We start from the raw sequence: 18,743 nt of genomic DNA on the forward strand, positions 1-18,743 counted from the left end.
TTTACAAAAAATTAAAATATGTATATTAAATTTTATTTTTTTGGTAATAAAAAATTCTCAGAGCCAATGACAAGGTGACACGTGTCTACACTTAACGTTTTTTATTAAACCTAACGAAAATCTAACAGAAGGGACCAAAGCGAGACTAAAAAAACTTAAATATTCAAACAATCTGTTTTTTAGTTAAGAGACCAAAACAATAGTACCAATTAAGGGACCAAAAGACATTTAAGCCAAAATTCTTCCTTTAATAAAAAAGATAAAAAATTCAAAAAAACAGGAGTCTTTGGCGCCTCCTCTCATTTTTCAATCGTGCATATAACATACACTCCTCTTCAGTTCCCATAGTTGTGACACAGAAAATGCAAAACCAGCAAAATGGGCGAATCAGCGCATATTTCAGCGCCTCAAAACCACTCCTTCCTCAGAAACGGGCTTCCGATTCATCCATCTCTTCCCCATACCAGTAACTTCTCTCTCCCCTCTTATTCCTTAATCTTCATTTTCATCATTTTCTGTTCAATTAGGTTTTCAATTTTCAAATTAATCAATATAATGCACTTGCAATGCAACTTAGTTGTTTAATTAATTTCGTTATTGTAATCATCATAATATGAGATCTATTTTTATTTCTAGAATCAAGAGTTTATGCGATGTTGATGGTGCCAAGGGTAGGGTTCGAGTTGGGAAGAGAGTTCCTCTTGCAGAAGTTCCGTTAAACAGATTACATTCATCCGGTAATGGTGGCGAAGCATCTTCTGATGTAATTTGCTGTAGTTCAAGTGCAAGGACTGTTGTTGTTCCTGCTGTTAGTGCGGTGAAGGAGAATTTGTGTCAATCGAATTTTGAAACTCCGAGGAAAGAATCTGGAGGATTTGAATCTGAATCACTTGATTACTTTTATGCTAGTGGATTATTGGATGATGATTTTGATGACTCTATTTTGGAACAAATTGATATTATGTGTGAGGAGAAATCTGCGGTGAAAACAGCTGGGGTGGAGGGGTTAGGTCATAGTTGTCATGAGAAAGTCTCGAGTGAGGGTAATGTAGTTGGTAATGTGGATATGGGATTGGGAACTAATGTTTCTAAAGATATAGGAAATGATGATTTGAACGAGTCCATTTTGGAACAAATTGATATTCTCTTTGAGCAGAAATCTGCGGAGAAAGAAGCTGGGATGGGGATAGAACATAACTGTCGGGAGAGAGTTTCCAGCGAGAGCAGTGTAGTTAGTAATGTTGACATGGATTTGGGAACTAGTGCTTTTCCTAAGGATATAGGAAATGGCGAAATTGATGATTTTGATGAGTCTATTTTGGAACAAATTGATATTCTTTGTGAGCAGAAATCCGCGGTGAAAGCAGCTGGGCAGGGGTTAGATCAAAGCTGTCAGGAGAATGTTTCAAGCGAGAGCGGTTTAGTTTGTACTGTTGATATGAGTTTGGCAACTAGTGCTGTTTCTGAGGGTATAGGAAGTGGTGACATGCTTTGTTTTGGAATCGATTTGGATCATAAAGAAGAACATGTGGATAGTGAGACTACTAGGAAAAGTTTACCGAGTGGAACCATGCCAGAGGAATATTCTAAATACTTGAAATCACTAAATGAAAGGCAAAGAGAAGCAGCTTGCACCGATGTTTCTACCCCTTTAATGATTGTAGCTGGTCCAGGAAGTGGAAAGGTTTTCTTAAACTCTGCTTTCTTCAACATTTTGTTTTTCCTTTGAGTATTTGCCTTTTGCTTTGGAACTGAATTGTTTTTATTTTTTGATGATACCAGACATCCACAATGGTTGGGCGAGTTTTGATGCTGCTTAATGAGGTATCACTTTTTTCTTTTCTTTTGTGCTATAAGATATAGATACTGTGCATATCTTTCATTATTGTCCCTCTTTTTCTTTGTTTGCAAGTTGATTTGTTTGAAGCTATGCATTTAAATGTTTTTGGTCAATTTTTTGTTTATAATTTCCACTGTCTGCTAAATTTGTGCAGGGCATTAGTCCCTTAAACATTCTTGCAATGACATTTACGGCAGCAGCAGCTGCTGAAATGAGAAAACGTATTGGAGCCATAGCTGGGAAGCAAACGGCAAAAGAACTTACAATCAGCACTTTTCATTCATTTTGCTTGCAACTTTGTCGTTCACATGCAGAAAAGTTAGTTGCTCTGAATTTGCTGGAGATTTTTTTTTAACTTTGTCATCAGTTCCAGTTTATCAGTTCCAACTTGTGTGTTCCATTATGTTGCGTTTACTACCCTATTTAATTTTCTTGCTATTTAAATCCTAATTGTGGCATTTGCCATGATTCTAATCCACTATTCCTCAAAACTGATAACCCATCTAAAAAATTGATATGTGGGAAGTATATTTTGTGAATTTGTTCCCCTTTAATAGTTGAATTGAATCTGCTAAGGATAAGTTAGCAGAAATAAGACAGGTAGTACATTTTCAAATATTTAACTTTAAGAAGCAATAAATTCCATTTAATACAAACACTGAAAACTTTGCTTAAGTATAACTGCATTATTCAGCATTAAAATAATGAATAAACTGTAATTTGTATCTCTTAAAACATACAGTGCAGCACATACTTTCCTTGACCATGCAAGGAATAGTGGTTTTGACACTGTAATACTGTTAAGTTGATTGAGCAGTGGTGGTTAATATTGGGAATCTGCTTAGAACCTGAAAGGAAACATTGTTAGAGAAAGGAGGAAATAAGTACTTGAACAATATTTAAGATAAAGTGATAAACCAAACATGTAATGAAAAATAATATGCCGCTTCAGGTTTTAAGACTTATTGCCTAGTACATGACCCTACTAGACACATATATCATGATTGGATCCAAGTGATCTATCTGCTGCACTTGCACCCATAAGCTTTTAACTCACGCTGCTTAAAAAACTTCTTTTTATCATTGACACCTGTGTTGCAGGTTAGGTCGTACATCTGAATTCTTAATATATGGTCAGTGGCAACAGCGGAATGCAATTATTGAGGCCACCCGATTATTAGAAAATGAAACAAGTAAACATAAAAATGGTGAATTGTTGATTGGAGAAGCGTCCGATGGTCTAAAGACCCCTAAACAGTTCAAGGATAAGGCAAAGAAATGGCAAAATTTTGTGACTCAGGTGTGTGATTATTTTTGAAGAGAAACTCATTCTAAACTTCTTGTTAAAATAATGAACTGATGCTTAATTTACGAAATCTACATTAGCCTCCCTCAATTGCCATGTGATCTTATGATCATGTTAAAAATATAACTGTTGTTTACAAAGAAGTTTGATTAGAAGTGACGGTTTATACTAGAAAATAGAAATATCTTGCAACTACAGTTCGTATCACTGGTCATTTTGTGCTCTAATTAAGGAATATATTGTAACTACAACCGTAATCAGTACTTTTGTGTAAACAATTAATGTACCATTGCGAGGTTAGTCTCAGGCGTACAATTCCAGTGTATTCCTTTAATTTCAAGTTAGTACTCTGTCCATGAGGTGTCAACTCAGTGATAAGAGCTTAGTCTTATAACTTCAAGGGACAAAATAGACTCTATAGAACACCTCTAAATATGTAAAAAAAAAGTCTCTGTTATGAAACTTGAGAGTTCTTTTACTGAGATAATTTCTCCTTTCTCCTAGTCCTGTGCTGGAAAGTTGAGCTGCTTGCATCTAAATTATTTATCAGGGATTAAATTTGTAAAACCGTGCATTTCTTAATGCGTATGATTTATATTAATCTTGGTCATTTATATTTGCTTAAAATGGCTTATTCAATACCTCTTTATATTTTTTATGCTGCAGTTAAATTTTAGCTTTATCATATGAAATAACTGTATACCATTTCAGGCCAAAGCCTCGGGAAGAACTTCTGCAGAATATCGTGATATGGGCAATCAAATAGGAGTAAGCTGCTAAAGTGTTTTCCCATATGCGTGTGCACACACAGACACACATCCTTGTTCTGTTTTGTATGTCTGATTCCGTGCTCTGGATTGTAATCAGGCGGAAATTCTTGAGAATTACAGTAACATATTAAAATCTTGTAATGCCGTGGATTATCATGACTTGATCAGCTACTCTGTGAAATTACTCACTGATTTTCCCGAAGGTAAACATTTCCTGAAATATAAAATATAAAATTAACTGCAATCTACTCATTTGTTACAGTTTGTTGTACCAACTTTTGTTTGTTCAAATTATTTCAAAGTTTTCAGAGAAAGTCAGGATTCATGGAAAGCTGTTGTCATAGATGAGTTCCAAGATACTAGTGCCATGCAATACAAGCTTCTAAGGATTCTTGCATCCCATAATAAAATAACAATTATTGGTGACGATGATCAGGTTTGAATATTTCTTCTTAAATCCCTAATGTATGAGATGCCTGATTGGATATCTGTATTGTTTTCTCTCTGCTAATTTAAAAGATCATCCTAATTACTGGTCTAATGTCATATTTTTCTTACAGTCCATTTTCAGTTTCAATGGAGCTGACATTTCCGGATTTATTTCCTTTCGTAATGATTTTCCAAACTACAAAGAGGTCTCTCTCGTCCTTCACTGATTATGATTTTTATGCTACATGTTTAATTCATATTTTCTCTTGCCTTACTCACACAGCCATATTAAATGTCTTCATTTGGATATCACTTACTTTTTTGGTTCAGATTAGGCTCAACAAAAACTATCGCTCCACACGTTACATTGTCGAGGCTGCAGCTTCTCTTATTCAAAATAATGCCAAGCGATGTCAGTTGAAGAATGTTCTTACTGATAACTCTTCTGGATCCAAGGTACATACATCATGCAGTGTGCTGTTTTGAAAAGTATGTTATGCTTTATTGTGATTTTCCTCTTTATATACAATGATTTTTGCAATAACCTGCAGATAATTATGAAGGAGTGTCACAATGAGGATGCACAATGTGCATTCATTGTTGACAAAATCTCAGAAATTTCATCTAATCATTCAGCAGATAACTGTTCCTATGGCAACATTGCAATTCTCTACCGTAGGCGGGTGATGTTTCTTGATACTATAACTATGTAAATAAGCAATCACCCCATATCTGACTGATTGGTCTGTGCTTCTTCCTTTCTTCCCTTTTCAGGTATCAGGGAAAGCCTTCCAAATGGCTTTTCGGGATAGGAAAATACCATTTAACATTCACGGTGTAGCTTTTTACAGAAAAAAGGTATTAATTTCCGTAATTAAGATAAAAGAGTGTTTATTTCTAGGAATTTTGATTTACTAATGTAGAGTTTTTAATCATTCAAGGACTTCCACTAACAGCCAAGGCTTAGCGTGTGTTTGATTTGCTAAAAAATAGGGGACTGTACTGAACAACTTTTTTTGTACTCAGTTTGATTTAGAAACTGGTCATGAGACTGGACAAAACAGGTAGCAAGAGACTGAATGAAAACAAGAATTTGTCCCTCACTAGACCGTTAGGATAGACATTGATACCATTTTATAATTTGGGTTAGGCATAATTTGGCCCCAAAATCTAGCTCAACGAGTAAGGACTGCCCAAGGCTTACAAAGACAAGTTTGGTGGATATCGTATGAAGCCTGGATATGCAGTACGGATATGGGTGCAATACGATACGAATACGTGGATACACAAACTTTTTCAAATTCAAGATACGACACGACTTAGATACGTTAATAAAATTTAATAAAAACTTAAATAGAAGTGAATACTTGTAATGAAATAGTCAATAATAAATTCATCGTTAATGTATAATCTCAATTTACAAAAGATACTTGTGGTTAAAACAGAGTTTTTTCCTAAATTGAAATATTTTAACGCCGTTGTTGAAAAATCTAACAACAAAAAAGAAAAAGGATTCCAGGGCTTCTCTTATGGGGGAGAGACTTTTTTCTTTCAGTGTGTAAAATCTAAATGTTTTAAAAATATATTTTTATGAACAAACGTGTAAAAAAAAAAAGTAAAAGAGTTTTAAAAACGTAAGGCTCCCATTGTGCCCCTCTGTATCACCCCCAATGAAGATGTACCCATAACGTATTTCAAAAGTATTTGTTGTGGTGTAAGTTAGCCGTTGGCCTTGACGAGATTTGGTGGAGATATCTGTTAGTTTCTTATTCGAGTTCACAAGCTCTTGAAAGTTTTATGTTTATAATCTTACAACTATCTGATCTGCAAATGCTTGTATCTTCACCTTTGCGTACATGCATAAGTTCTTACTTTGTCCCTTCTTATAATAGGTAGTCAAAACTATCATCTCTATGCTTCAAACAGCACTGCCTGGTTGCGACGATGACTCATATAGTCGAGTCTTCAAGGCTTTACTTCCTTTCGAGAAGGATATGAAAAAGAGGGTACGAGTTTTATAAAGATTTTCATTTTGGACATGCACAAGGGAACCTATAGCTATGCTGGCTTCCTAACTTTTGGTTTTATGTTATCCTTTCAGCATTCATGTTTCATATTACCGCTAATTTCTGCAGGTAATCGACCATATTAGCAAAATTTCAACCATTAGAAAATGCAGTTTCTTATCAGCTGCCTGTGACATCTTTAGTGCAAAGATTTCTGGTACTTATAAAAGGTGGTAAACACATTCCTCCTTGAAAGTTTTATCATGTTGTATAAAAAGTTATTTGAAATATTTTAGTTGTATTAAAACCCCACTTCGACTAATGATACGGGCACAGCATTCTGGATAAACTGTATAATGTTCTCAATAACTAGCTTGGTGTACAGACCTAAGTCTTAGCTTACTGTTTCTGTTAGATTCTCTTATGGTTGTAAAGCTTTCTTAGAAAGCCTGAGTAACTAAATATACCTCTGTAATGTGTAATCTAAGTATGATAATCAGAATATAGATTTCCACTCTGTCAATATGTATATGTATGTAATTTTTTTCTTTAGTCGCATAATACTTTGAGGCCTCTACTCCTTCATTTCCTTGGGAAAACTTCATTTCACTGTCTGAGATCTTTGTTCCAGCGCCGACAAACCCATTGCAACCCATTCAATTGCAGATAAGCTTCACCTATCCTGCTCAATATTGCACTGCCAAACATCACCGTTCCTCAATCCACGATGATCAATCTCCTACACCATTTTTTAGAAATTTGATAATAAAATTTCCACCTGCGGAAGCAACAGGTGGAACCATTTATTTACGGTCATATTTCACAGGTTTCACCATTTCATTGTTAATCCTGAAATTCCTCCGAGTTTCTTTACTGAAGAGATACATAACTCAAAACAGTCACATTCTTACACAGCTTTGGGGAGATATCTCTAATGCTATTAATTCTTTAGATTCACGGGGTTTGTGCTCAGAGTTTGAATGTATCTAGTTTTACATTTTGATTTACTTTCTAGTAGTTCATGCTTTTTTGTTTACCTGTGGCTTCATTGGCTTATTATGTTACCATCTGTATTCTTGTTCTGCTTTTTTAGTATTATGAACTAATTAATACACTGATTTTCATCACTCTCATGGATCATAGGAGTGATCTTACCCATGGAAGGAAGGTTTTAACGACAATAGAGATCATATCAAAACTTGTTCACAGGGTAAATGCTTTCTGTACACTTTGATTGCTGATCTTATTTATGTTTAATGACTATTACATTTGTGTTAATTGGTGATAAAGTATACCATGGTGAGGTGGTGTCTTTCCTTTCAACTTTTCATACATGTGGGGAATATTGAATGAGAGGAGTGTTCAATATGATGAGAGAGGATAGGTGCAAATATTTACCATTGGATCTCACATTAATGAATTTTTACCAAAAGACCCCTTTAAAGGTTACACAGCTAAAATGACTCTGACTACTTTAGAAACACACCCGACCTTTTTGTAGGATTTTGGGGGCAAATAGAGAGGTGTTTTGTTTACAATGTTTCCAAATGTTACTAGTGCAATTCGTCCTAGAGATTTTTTTTTTGGAATCTTCAAGACAGTGTTTTATTGTTGCCATTACTACCCGAATAAAGTTGTCTAGTTAGCTCATCGGATAATTTGTGATGATTGGCATTTTTCCTTTTAAGCATGAACTGTCTTTGTAGATATGTTGTTGTTGGAGAGGCTTCATTGTTGTTAGTTAGTAGTGGATCAAATTGTAGCATTGGAGAGAGGCTTCATCGGATAATTTATGGTTTTACTGAACAGTTGGTTTCTAATTAATCTAAATGGGGTCTATCAGTCTGTATCGCTAATTTATTAGTCAGATTGTTGTTATTCTACCTTCCCTTTCTCACAGTTGTTGGTTTTCTTTTGAACTTCATTAGAGAAGATCTTTATCCTTGGATTTGGATCTCCTTCAATTTTTGAATAACATATTATGATTCTATTAGATAGAGGAAATCAATGTTATCATACAATGATAAAATTATTTCTTTCTATGTCTCTCAAGCATAATCATACTGCTTTATTTGAAGAGTTTAAGAGATATGCACTGACAATACAAAAAAATTTTACACAATCATATCTCAACATCTATTTATGTTTGTTGAAATCTTTAAAAAGCAATATAGCAAAGTGACACTGTGTTGAAATATTATTCAATGGTTGTATAAAACTTTTATACTGTCAGTACATATTCTTTATTTTTTTCGAATTTTTTTATCTTACATTCCTCTTCCTTAATAGGTGCCCTAAATGAAATTTAACACCGCTTACTGTTTTTAGTCCTAACAGTTTCTGTAATATCCAAGGCTTATGATTGACTTCTTTCACATCTTGCAATAAATATTTTTCTCACTTGAAATGCATGCCATATTTATTTATGACAGGAAAAGTCAATTTCTGCTATCATAACTTCTGTAGCGAACATGATACCTGAGGTTTGTCTTACCTCTCACTTGGAATTATGACTCTAAATAACTACTGTATTTACACATAGGTTATCATTTTTTCTTATAATTGTATGATCAACTTAATAGTGTAGGTATACTAGCTTGTTGTTTGAACATATTTTTGATTAGTTTTTAACTGTATGTTTAGATTCCATAGCTCTACGAAACACTTTTGTGAATGTATCCATCAGTTATATAATTGTTTTATTGCATGATCCAGCAATATTGTGCTTAGTTGAATATGGAGATACACAAATTAAGTTGACATACAAATCTCATAAATTGTAAAATTTTATTTTTTAAATTTGTTGCATATAATTTCATGATATATTTACTATTACATGGACTCTGAATTTTAGAAATACCTTCTTGAGCAACGGGCAATTGTTGATGTTGATGGAGGGACATTGTTGAATGAAGATTGTGACATCAGATCTGTAAGTTTTATATGGAAGATAAAACTTAAGTTACTATGAGCCATTGTTTTATGTCATGAAAAAATGGACCTGAATTTATTGCAATAGTAATTTTTAGTTCTGTATATATATGCGCTTTTGTAATACCCAGTTATTTTATAAGCTAAAAAGTTATCAAACCCCCAATATTGAACTCAAGGAGTACCAAAATACAGAAATATAGATTGAACCCATTCATTAATCCCTAGAGAATAACAGAAGACCAATTCACCTACTACCAACTAATCTAAGTGATGAATCCCACATCTAACTATCATACAAATCAGCAACCCCTAAACATTCCTTGGGTTGGCAAACCAAGATGAAATTGGATATGTAAAGCCACCTAACTTTGCGTTTAACCAACTCCAAGATTTCAACTTAACAACTTTTAGGATCTCTTGGCAATCCGGATCAACCAGCAAAAATAAAAATTTAAGACAACCAAATAGCTGCAAACCAAGTAGTTTGCCATGCCTCCCTAACATCCGTGTTACAAGATGGCAATCCATGAAATTGTAAAAAAAATGATTTTGACTGTCAGTATGCAATGCGGAAGTGATTCCCAACCATTGTAGGTATAGCCTCCTTACCTGGGCAAAAACAGGACATTTAATGAACAGATTACGCAATTCCTCCATGACACCCCCACACACCTCCATTCTAACAATGGTAATAAACTTCGATCCACAAGACTGTCCTTTGTGGGCACTCTGTTCTGCGCCAAACAAAACATGATACCTTCAGTGGAATCAACTTGTTTCAAATTTTACAAAAGAAAGTATTTGTGCTCTGGAGTCGTGAGCCAACCAACACCAAATAGACACTTCCACGACCATACATGCATCCTTGTCCACTTATCCCGAGCCCTTCTTTCAAGTCCACCTCTAATAAATCCTGGTAATATACCAAGTTCTCGCTTAAATAGCTCTTTCCTCCACGGCCAAACCCATGATCTCCCCCAACCTCCACTCCACCATCTTCTCCACTGATGCGGTGGGAAAACGCAAAGCCAAAAAACAGTATGAAATCTTGAAACCAAGGAACCACCATCAACCAAATTGTCATACCAAAACGATGTATCCCTCCCATTGCCCATAAATCTTTATAATACCTTTTGGTTCCTTAAAATATAAAATGATTTTGAACCCAGAAGCCACCTCAAACAATTGTAAAAGACATTAATTTGCCCAAACATTGTTTTCTGATTTTTGACAAAGAAGCAATGTTTCATATGCAAATTGTAAGTGGGAAATTTGGAACTCCCGAACTTCTGCTCTATATCCATAAATCAGACCCACTTCTGCAGTTTTTTTTAGTCACATTTAACTCTTCGGCAACAATGAGGAATTGAAAAGGTGATGATGGGTATCCTTGCCTCAATCCTTGTGGAATACTGAATTTGTCCGTTGAGATACCATTTACCTGCACTGGAACTCTTGAAGATGCTAGGTAAGTAGAGATCCATTGCCTCCACGTCTCCGAAAATCCTTCCCAGTTAACAGAATCATAAGCTGTTTTAAAATCAACCTTGAGCATCATCAACCCCCGACCTGATTTTCTAGAGTCATTTACCACCTTTTGTAATTTAAAGCTCTTCTGGAACGAATTTTGTGCAATATACATCAAGGGTATTTGATGTTTGGCGGAAGATTTTGTTCCAAATTTTGTAATTTTAGTTTTAACTTTATGTCTTCCGATTTTCATATTAATTCAGTTTTATCTAGACTTTCTTTATCCAAGGCTTGAATTTCTCCCTTAATTCAGGTTCTTCAATACCTATTAGATGATATCTCTGAGTTTTTGTCTACCAAATTCATTGAGGTAAGAGGGGAAAAGGAAATGTCAGAAGATAAAGGCTGCATTTTTACGTTAAAAGCATTCATTGATTATTTATTTGAGCGCGAGAAAGAAAATTTTCGTGCTCGGAGGAAGGACAATGAAAATTCTGTGACACTGACTACCATTCATCAGGTAGCTATCCCGCTTGATTAGTATTTTCTCAACAGCTTGATTAGTATTTAATAGAGTTAAGCTCCACAGTAATGCCAATTCATACTCATTTGTCCTGTAGGCAAAAGGTTTAGAGTGGGACATTGTCTTCATAGTTAAGGTATGTGATAATATTCAGAACTTTTTTTTTTTGTCTTGCCTAAAAACAAAACAAGTGCATGAATATATGATTGTGATGTTTTTGAAACAGATGCTCAGATTTCTATACCTGTTTATCCATATTATCCTTGGACAATTATATGGCCAACATTTAGGATATGTTTGGTTGTGAAAGGAGGAAGAGTGAACGATGAGAAAAATGTGAGAAATAAACTAGATTCGACTTATTGTTTGGTAAATGAGAAAAATGAGAGCAATAGAAGAGAAAGGAGTGTGTTTAATTTTTTTTCTCCCTGTACAGTAGCCAATCCAGGGTTTAAATGGAACGTGGAAAAGAATAATCTCTCCCTCCTTGTATGAGAAACTCATTGAAGATTCAGTTGCATAATTACCAAATAATGCATTTCATATAGCCTTAGGATATATCTTTTTTGTGATCTGAATCTTCTGTATGATTACTTTGTTTATGAATGGTAATTTATTGCCTCCTCAACATGTTCTCTCATGTTAATAAAAAAAGTTATTCAAATGTTATTATTTACTCATGTTATCTATTAATAATTTTATGGCTGGTGTTTACGCCTGGTTAACCAAGTGTTACAGCTTAGGTGAGGGAGGAATTTGTCTAATTGCAATTTGACTGCCTTGTTTGGGGGTCAATTTCTTGTTTTGTTCAAATTTATCATGAAAACAAGTATTTCCTTGACTTCTATTTTGGTATATTAAACAGGCAAATGAATCTGAGATCCCTCTATTACACGATTTCAAAGGTGTTGTGAAGGACACTGCAGCCATAGTTGAGGTACATTATTATTATTCTATAATTTATTCATATGTTCATTTTTTGTCTTGTAGTTTGTTATAATAGATTGGTTATTGGTAATGATTATTTCTTTTATGATTATAAGGAAGAAAGACGTTTACTATATGTTGCAATGACTCGTGCTCGGCAGAAGCTTTTTATGCTCTATGTCATGGTGGACTCAAATTGGCAGGTTTGTCAAGCATAACTTTCAGTTCGACTCTTTATAGTTGTTGGGTTTTGCTAATTTTGTGTGTCTCTAGATGCTTCAACCTTCACGATTTCTGAAAGAAATCCCTCATCATCTTCTAGAGTTTCAGGTATGTCATACTGCCTTTTCATAAACAATTGCAACTTTCACATTATTGAATAGAAGCCATTTTGAATTCCTTACCCTTTCTATTGGAGAAGTGTGAAGCGTGTCTTTGGATGCCGGCATAATATTTTAAGTTTGAATATGTCAAGGCAAAATATCTATTATTTTGTTTTTAGCGGACAAGTTACATACCTTTTGTTATTCAAAACAGAAACCTACAAAGTGTTTGTTCCCTTCAATCATCTCTTAATTTTATATGTACACGACGTTTATATTTATCAACATTATGAATTATGTTGACCTGTTTCTTTTTATAAGGAAATTGGATATTAAACTTTGCATGAACTGTAAAGTTATACTTTTTCACTCTAACCACCCAACGTAGAATATTGGTTATGGATGTGAGATTTGAGAGGAAAATTAGTAAAAACAGTTGAGTTAACAATCCTATGATAAGATGGAGGTTTTTCAAATTTGGTTTCAAAACCAAACAAGTACTTTTGGGTCTGTGATATTATTGATTTACAACTTCGAAACGTGGTTTCGAAAAACACGGACCTTGCTTTGTTCTCATTAAATGCGCAATGGTATGATAGATGAATTGATGAGTAACTTTATTTGTGCAGAATTAAATGCACAACGGTATGATAGATGAATTTTTGAATGATTGTTTGGTCACATACATAGAAAAGTTTTTTTTTATAGGCAAATGTTAGTGATTAGTTGTTATTTTAGTATTTCTCTTTCACCAAAGTTTGAACCCAGGTCCTTTAATTTCTCCAACTCCTTCCACCCTTGGCTCAAAACAATTGAACTATCCAACTCCCCAGAAGAGTTATACTAGAAATTGATAGTGTTGAAAATAAAAATATCATACAACAAATTTAAAATATGAAGACGTGTAGAGAGTTATAATAGTAGATGTTAAGGTGTTTTCAATTTTTATTTATTTATTTGAATTGAAAAGGTAGTTCAACTTTAAAAGTGGATGTTATATAAGTATTTACAATATACAATCCCGCCTCCTGTAGTAGAAATTTCTGGATCCGTTCCTGCCTGCAAAAATATCTTTCTAGCTATTCTCTTCGACTTCTCCAACATCTCTGAGTTGCTTTCTAAAATATTTTCTTTTTTTATCCAAGACCTTTATAACTTCAACATCAAGGTTTATAAGTTGTGAGTCAGTGTGTAGTATGTACTTGTGTAGGGTGATATAAATATGCAAGAACTACAAATAAAGCGAGAAGGCCATCAAAAGGAAACTACCTGTTGTACCACTGATTTGTTGATAAAAAAGCAACAATCTGAGGCTGATTTGGACCCTGTGCCAAATAATTTGCTCAACAATCATTTTAGTGAGGCTTCCAGTGAGCTTGCAGAATTTGCAGAGGCAAACAACGGCAATGATTTCATAAGAAGGTTTCACTTTTCATTTTGACGATTGCATTACTATTATGCATTGATGATCTCAGCCATGAATAATTTTGAAAAATTGGTATTAATCAGTACATAATTGTTATTTTGCAGATTCGATGTAGAAGACAGATCTGTTGTTTCCCATATATTCCATAAATGGGCCAAAAAGAAAGCCTTTCAAGATCCAAAGAGGTTGCTAGATAAGGTGACTCTATAGTTGTGTCTTTTTTTTTTTTTTTTTTGAATGCAAATGTTAATAATTGTTGTTAGATTAATTTTTCTCCTTTGTCCTGGTTTGAACCCAAGACCTTCAACTCCTTATCCCTTAACTTAAACGAGTTGAGCTACCCAACCCCCCGGGCTTGTCTATGTGTGCTTGTGTGGTGTATTTATTACGATCATTCCTAACCAAGTAATGGATTCTCAGGCCCAATGCTATCAGCTGACAACTATTACCCAGCATGTGATTCTCCCTTTCTTGTAAATGTCCCCTTTTACCAGATTGGATTCACTTCCTCTTTCCATAACTCAATTTCCTCCCCTTGCACACTCAACACATACCCTGACTCCTAACGATTTTGGGGACTTGGGTTTAGGCCTGTGAAAAAATATCGATAAGGCCTTCTTTCTTTGCTCAAGCTACGCAAACTGAACTACATCTACAATTCTATGATATTCCGGGCACTGTTATGAGATTTGCCACTGGAAAACATTTACTAATTCAAGTTCAGATATTGATCATTTTATAATTATTATATGGTGTACATGCATATGCATAACTATTATCTATTTTTGTATATTTTAGGATTATGTGTTATTATTAAAATGAAAATGTGTTGCAAATTTGTTCTGGTGATGTCTTTTTTATAAAAAAAAATTATTCAAACTTAGCAGATTCACTTCTTTCTCCTAGACAAGATTGTCAGCGTCTACGTAATGTTGTGAAATCTCCATAAGTACAACTTGTAAGAGTTCAATTGATGCAAAATAATGTTTAAAACATATACTATAGCATCTAAAGACAACTTCTATTGTGCAAAGTTAATAGTCAATATTCTAGTTTGGCACTTGACCAGAATATTCAAACATAGCATTACAATTCAAAATTGATGGTCAAACACACACATCATAAGATAGGTTCTCTATGCAGCACACAAAAGGAGTGTAACAAGTTCAACTTAGATGGATAAATTGGCAAATCACAAAGATTTTAATTACAAAAGAGTGAAGGATGGTGGGACTGAGCTTCCCCGATTTGATAGATGGTTTACTTCACCTTGATTACTTATTGGGTTTTATTGCAAGCTTGCAGCATGGATTGGGAATCCTTCAAAAGTGTTAAAAGAAAATTGTGAAAAGGTAGCAAAAGATGAAAAGATTGGAACAAAGAGTGTCATCGGTTATATATCTTACAGAGTCTCTTACAAAAAACTGTTATGAAATGCATATGGAAATACAGAAATTTTGTGACCAAGAAGGATCCTGTTTGTACTTATGGTAAATCCTTCAAATAGATATGCTTGAACTGAATAACTAATTGAGATAGTGAGACTCGTGTTTATCTTATTGTTGGAAATTACAAACTAATTGAATTGATCAAGTCCCTTATAATTGATTTCATGGAGATAAACTTGCTTGAAATTTTGTTCAGCTCTGAGTTATTATCATAATGTGTAAATAATTTTCTTATGGTCTATCTTGAATATAGGTAGGGGGATTGTTAATGAGGCATTTCACAGATATCTTGTATGAATATTATTAAATTTGCTTGTTTGCAAATGATTTATTTTCCTATTGGATGCTCAGGTTGGTTTTGTAATTGATGAACGCCTAAGACAGAAGAAGAACAAACACAAGGTCTGTGGTATCATATTTCCCTCAACTGCATGTTTTTTTTGTTACATATCATTTTCTTGAATGTGTATTTTATTTCACATTAACAAATTCTCTGTTATGTTAAATAGTTCTAATGGATACATTCATGTATTCTGGCATTAACTCATTATTAATAGTGAAGTGAATGGGCGTATTATTGTTCGATTGTGTTGAGTATTTCCAATATTTAAAAGTGTTGACAAAATATCCTTAATATTTCACCCACATTATTAGACTGTGTTTTAGATATGCAATCCTAAGCATGATGGATTGTGGATATGTCGTGATTTCCGCATTGACTAGTGATATTGCTTAAGTAGTGCTTATAAGATTTGGCTAGTCATCACTGATTTTGTAAGGACGAGTTAGACCCTAAGCCCAAATTTTAGGTTTGTATTAGAGCCTATCCTAGGTTTGTTAACGGGCCAAAATATATCTAGTTCTAGACGTGAGAGGGGTAATGAGATATCCCTGTTTTTTCACCCGCATTAGTCCACACACCTATCCTATCTTACAATTGTTGTTGAGCCATAATCTGTTATTACAGCCAAATTTCTAGATGTTGGATGTTTTGTCTGGACGTGACAAGGTGTATCGAGGTCTTTGTTATTCCACTCACATTACTCCATGATTAAGATGTGTAGTCTTGAGTGCGAGGGGGTGTGTTGAGAGTCTCACACCGACTAGAGATATGACCTTGGTAGTGCTTAAAAGACTTGGGCAGTTATCACCTTACAAGCCATTTATGTTAGGTTGCGTGAGACCAAAGTTTAAAGAAAATGCATTTGACTTGAAATGATGTCGGTTGTTTAGATACAGTGATTAAAGGATTCAGGCCTCTGTAAAAAAAGGGTTCAAGACGATATGCCGATTAACATATTCATTTATAAATTTTCTTCCAGAAGCAAGACATAATTTGTCTTTCTCTGTTTTATCCAGACAAATAGTTGGCTTTACTGACACCAGTCTGTCAAATATTGTTCCCATTACTTCTGTTGATATATCTTATGCAACAATGTATAACTTAAATTCCTTTGTGGTGGATGCATGGTAATTGATCATTAATCATTTTAAACACCTTATTTGTAATTGCGATTTCAGGATTTGTTGAATTCTCTAAAGTCCAGCTTAAGCTGTGATGAAGCAATGCAGTATGCTCAATATGTAAGTGCCTTTACTTGTATAGCTAAGGCCAAACATGGTTTCAATTTTTAGATAAGAGGATAGAGGAAATTGGAACTTCTGTCACATCCTATTGAAATTTATCCTTGTAGGTTTTGAGATGGGAGCAAATCCCTGCTGATAAACGTGCTCATCTTATGAGGGAAAAACAGGTTAGCTGTGCTTTCTCTGTTCACTAGTTATCATTTAGAATTTTATGGGATCTGTTAAAATATTAGTATTCTTACCGTTTTATCCATCTCATGGTATTCTTGGTGTGAATAATGTTCACACATATCCCATATCATTAACTCTTATCCTTTCCTTCTATTTGAACCTCTGAATATTTCACTGACATTAAAAAGGACTGTACAAATATATTCAAGAGGAAATAGTATTTGATCCCTTAATTTTGGCATAAGTCAATTAGCCTTGGCTATGTCTAGTAAGGATTGAGATCTCATATCTCCAGTTAAAATATTTTTTGACGACTACACTAGAATATTTGGTATACGTTAAATATAATAACATATCTTATACTCCATTTCTCACGATTAGTGACAAATTTTTATTTGCACATTAAGGAAAGACTGTAAATGAAATAAATAGAATAATAATTTTACCAAGTTAACCTTATTAAGAATCGGTGTATATATCATTTGATGATGCAAAGTGAAATCTATTGACTTGGGCGTGATGTCGTGAGTTTGCGGGGTTGATATGTTGACATAGCCTGACCTGGGTTTTCCTTGTTATAATGGAGTTGAGATTTAAAAACATGTTTTGCACTTTTCAGGAACATTTCCTGAAATTAAAGATTGAGAATGCAATGGGTTCGGCAACACCAACTGACAAGCAGGTAAGAATTCACGGTGAACGGACCTGTGGCTGTTAGGCCTTTCATATTTAATATTTTTCATGCATTCACTTGAAGCCTTTAAAACTGCTTTCTACATTCATGCTATGTTGAGTTTAATTTTATTTATTATAATGTCCTATTTATCTTGTTTTGCCAACTGCCTTACTGGTTCTGAATCTACATTTTTTTTTATCGATTTTGTAGCAGTAAAGTTTTATCATCATGATTGGATATTTTACCGTGTCTTAATTTTTGTTTGTTAGACCTCCTCGGATTTAGTTTGTCCGATATCGGATACGTGTCGGTGTCTAACACATGATTGCATTAAATTATGTCATTTTTTCAAATTATTATTAGTATCGGCGTGACCGTATCGTGTCTGATGTATGTGCTTCATAAGTTGACAATATCCATACTATGTGATCCTTTTCAAGAAAATACCTGATTGGTTCTTTCTTATCTTTTGTTAACTACTAGCTTAATGATGTTGGTGTCACACTTTAGTTGAAAGAAAAAACTGATGGACTTTTACCTTTTATTTACTTTTTGTAAAAAATTAATGGTTTGTTTTTGGCTTATCGCAGATCTCCTATTTGAAGAAACTTGGGTGCACCATGACCCCTACATCCCGCCTCCACGCTTCTCATCTTATTGAGCAATACAAATCATTGTAATAAGTTGTGATTTTTTTTTGGTACAATAAGTTGTGATTTTCTATCATCCACTAAGGTTAAATTTTGTCAACTTTATGTTATGTTACAATTATTATCCTTAATTATAAATATAAAAAAAAAAAAAAAAATTGCAAAGGTATTTCGTTAAAACTGAATGTGTGCGCTCAATATATCCCGTAGTTAAGCCTTAGCTAAAATTTCAAATGATTTATACGTCTTCCAGTATA

General features: G+C 34.1%; 1 protein-coding gene across 1 annotated transcript; it reads left to right on the plus strand.

Annotated features, from left to right (window-relative positions):
- Window positions 1–304: 304 nt before the first annotated feature.
- Window positions 305–18,604, plus strand: LOC11433288 (ATP-dependent DNA helicase SRS2-like protein At4g25120). The gene is made up of 29 exons (XM_003590659.4): window positions 305–466; window positions 637–1,684; window positions 1,783–1,824; window positions 1,995–2,158; window positions 2,942–3,140; window positions 3,858–3,914; window positions 4,014–4,119; window positions 4,219–4,352; window positions 4,477–4,551; window positions 4,676–4,801; window positions 4,897–5,028; window positions 5,120–5,203; window positions 6,238–6,351; window positions 6,481–6,581; window positions 7,495–7,561; window positions 8,784–8,834; window positions 9,206–9,283; window positions 11,069–11,275; window positions 11,376–11,414; window positions 12,144–12,215; window positions 12,322–12,408; window positions 12,479–12,535; window positions 13,739–13,950; window positions 14,059–14,152; window positions 15,754–15,804; window positions 16,924–16,986; window positions 17,097–17,156; window positions 17,780–17,842; window positions 18,427–18,604. The coding sequence occupies exons 1-29, from the start codon at window positions 363–365 to the stop codon at window positions 18,514–18,516; spliced, it is 3,777 nt and encodes a 1,258-aa protein (XP_003590707.2). The 5' UTR covers window positions 305–362; the 3' UTR covers window positions 18,517–18,604.
- Window positions 18,605–18,743: the final 139 nt, after the last annotated feature.

The sequence above is a fragment of the Medicago truncatula genome, chromosome 1 (genome assembly GCF_003473485.1).
Source record: "Medicago truncatula cultivar Jemalong A17 chromosome 1, MtrunA17r5.0-ANR, whole genome shotgun sequence".
Classification (NCBI taxonomy): domain Eukaryota; kingdom Viridiplantae; phylum Streptophyta; class Magnoliopsida; order Fabales; family Fabaceae; genus Medicago; species Medicago truncatula.

Bases quoted from the DNA above. Each gene is read 5' to 3' on its own strand.
- LOC11433288 (XM_003590659.4), top strand. From the start codon at position 363: ATGCAAAACCAGCAAAATGGGCGAATCAGCGCATATTTCAGCGCCTCA. The intron at 4,802-4,896 runs GTACATACATCA...AATAACCTGCAG, and splicing joins ATAACTCTTCTGGATCCAAG to ATAATTATGAAGGAGTGTCA. The intron at 5,029-5,119 runs GTGATGTTTCTT...TTCCCTTTTCAG, and splicing joins CAATTCTCTACCGTAGGCGG to GTATCAGGGAAAGCCTTCCA.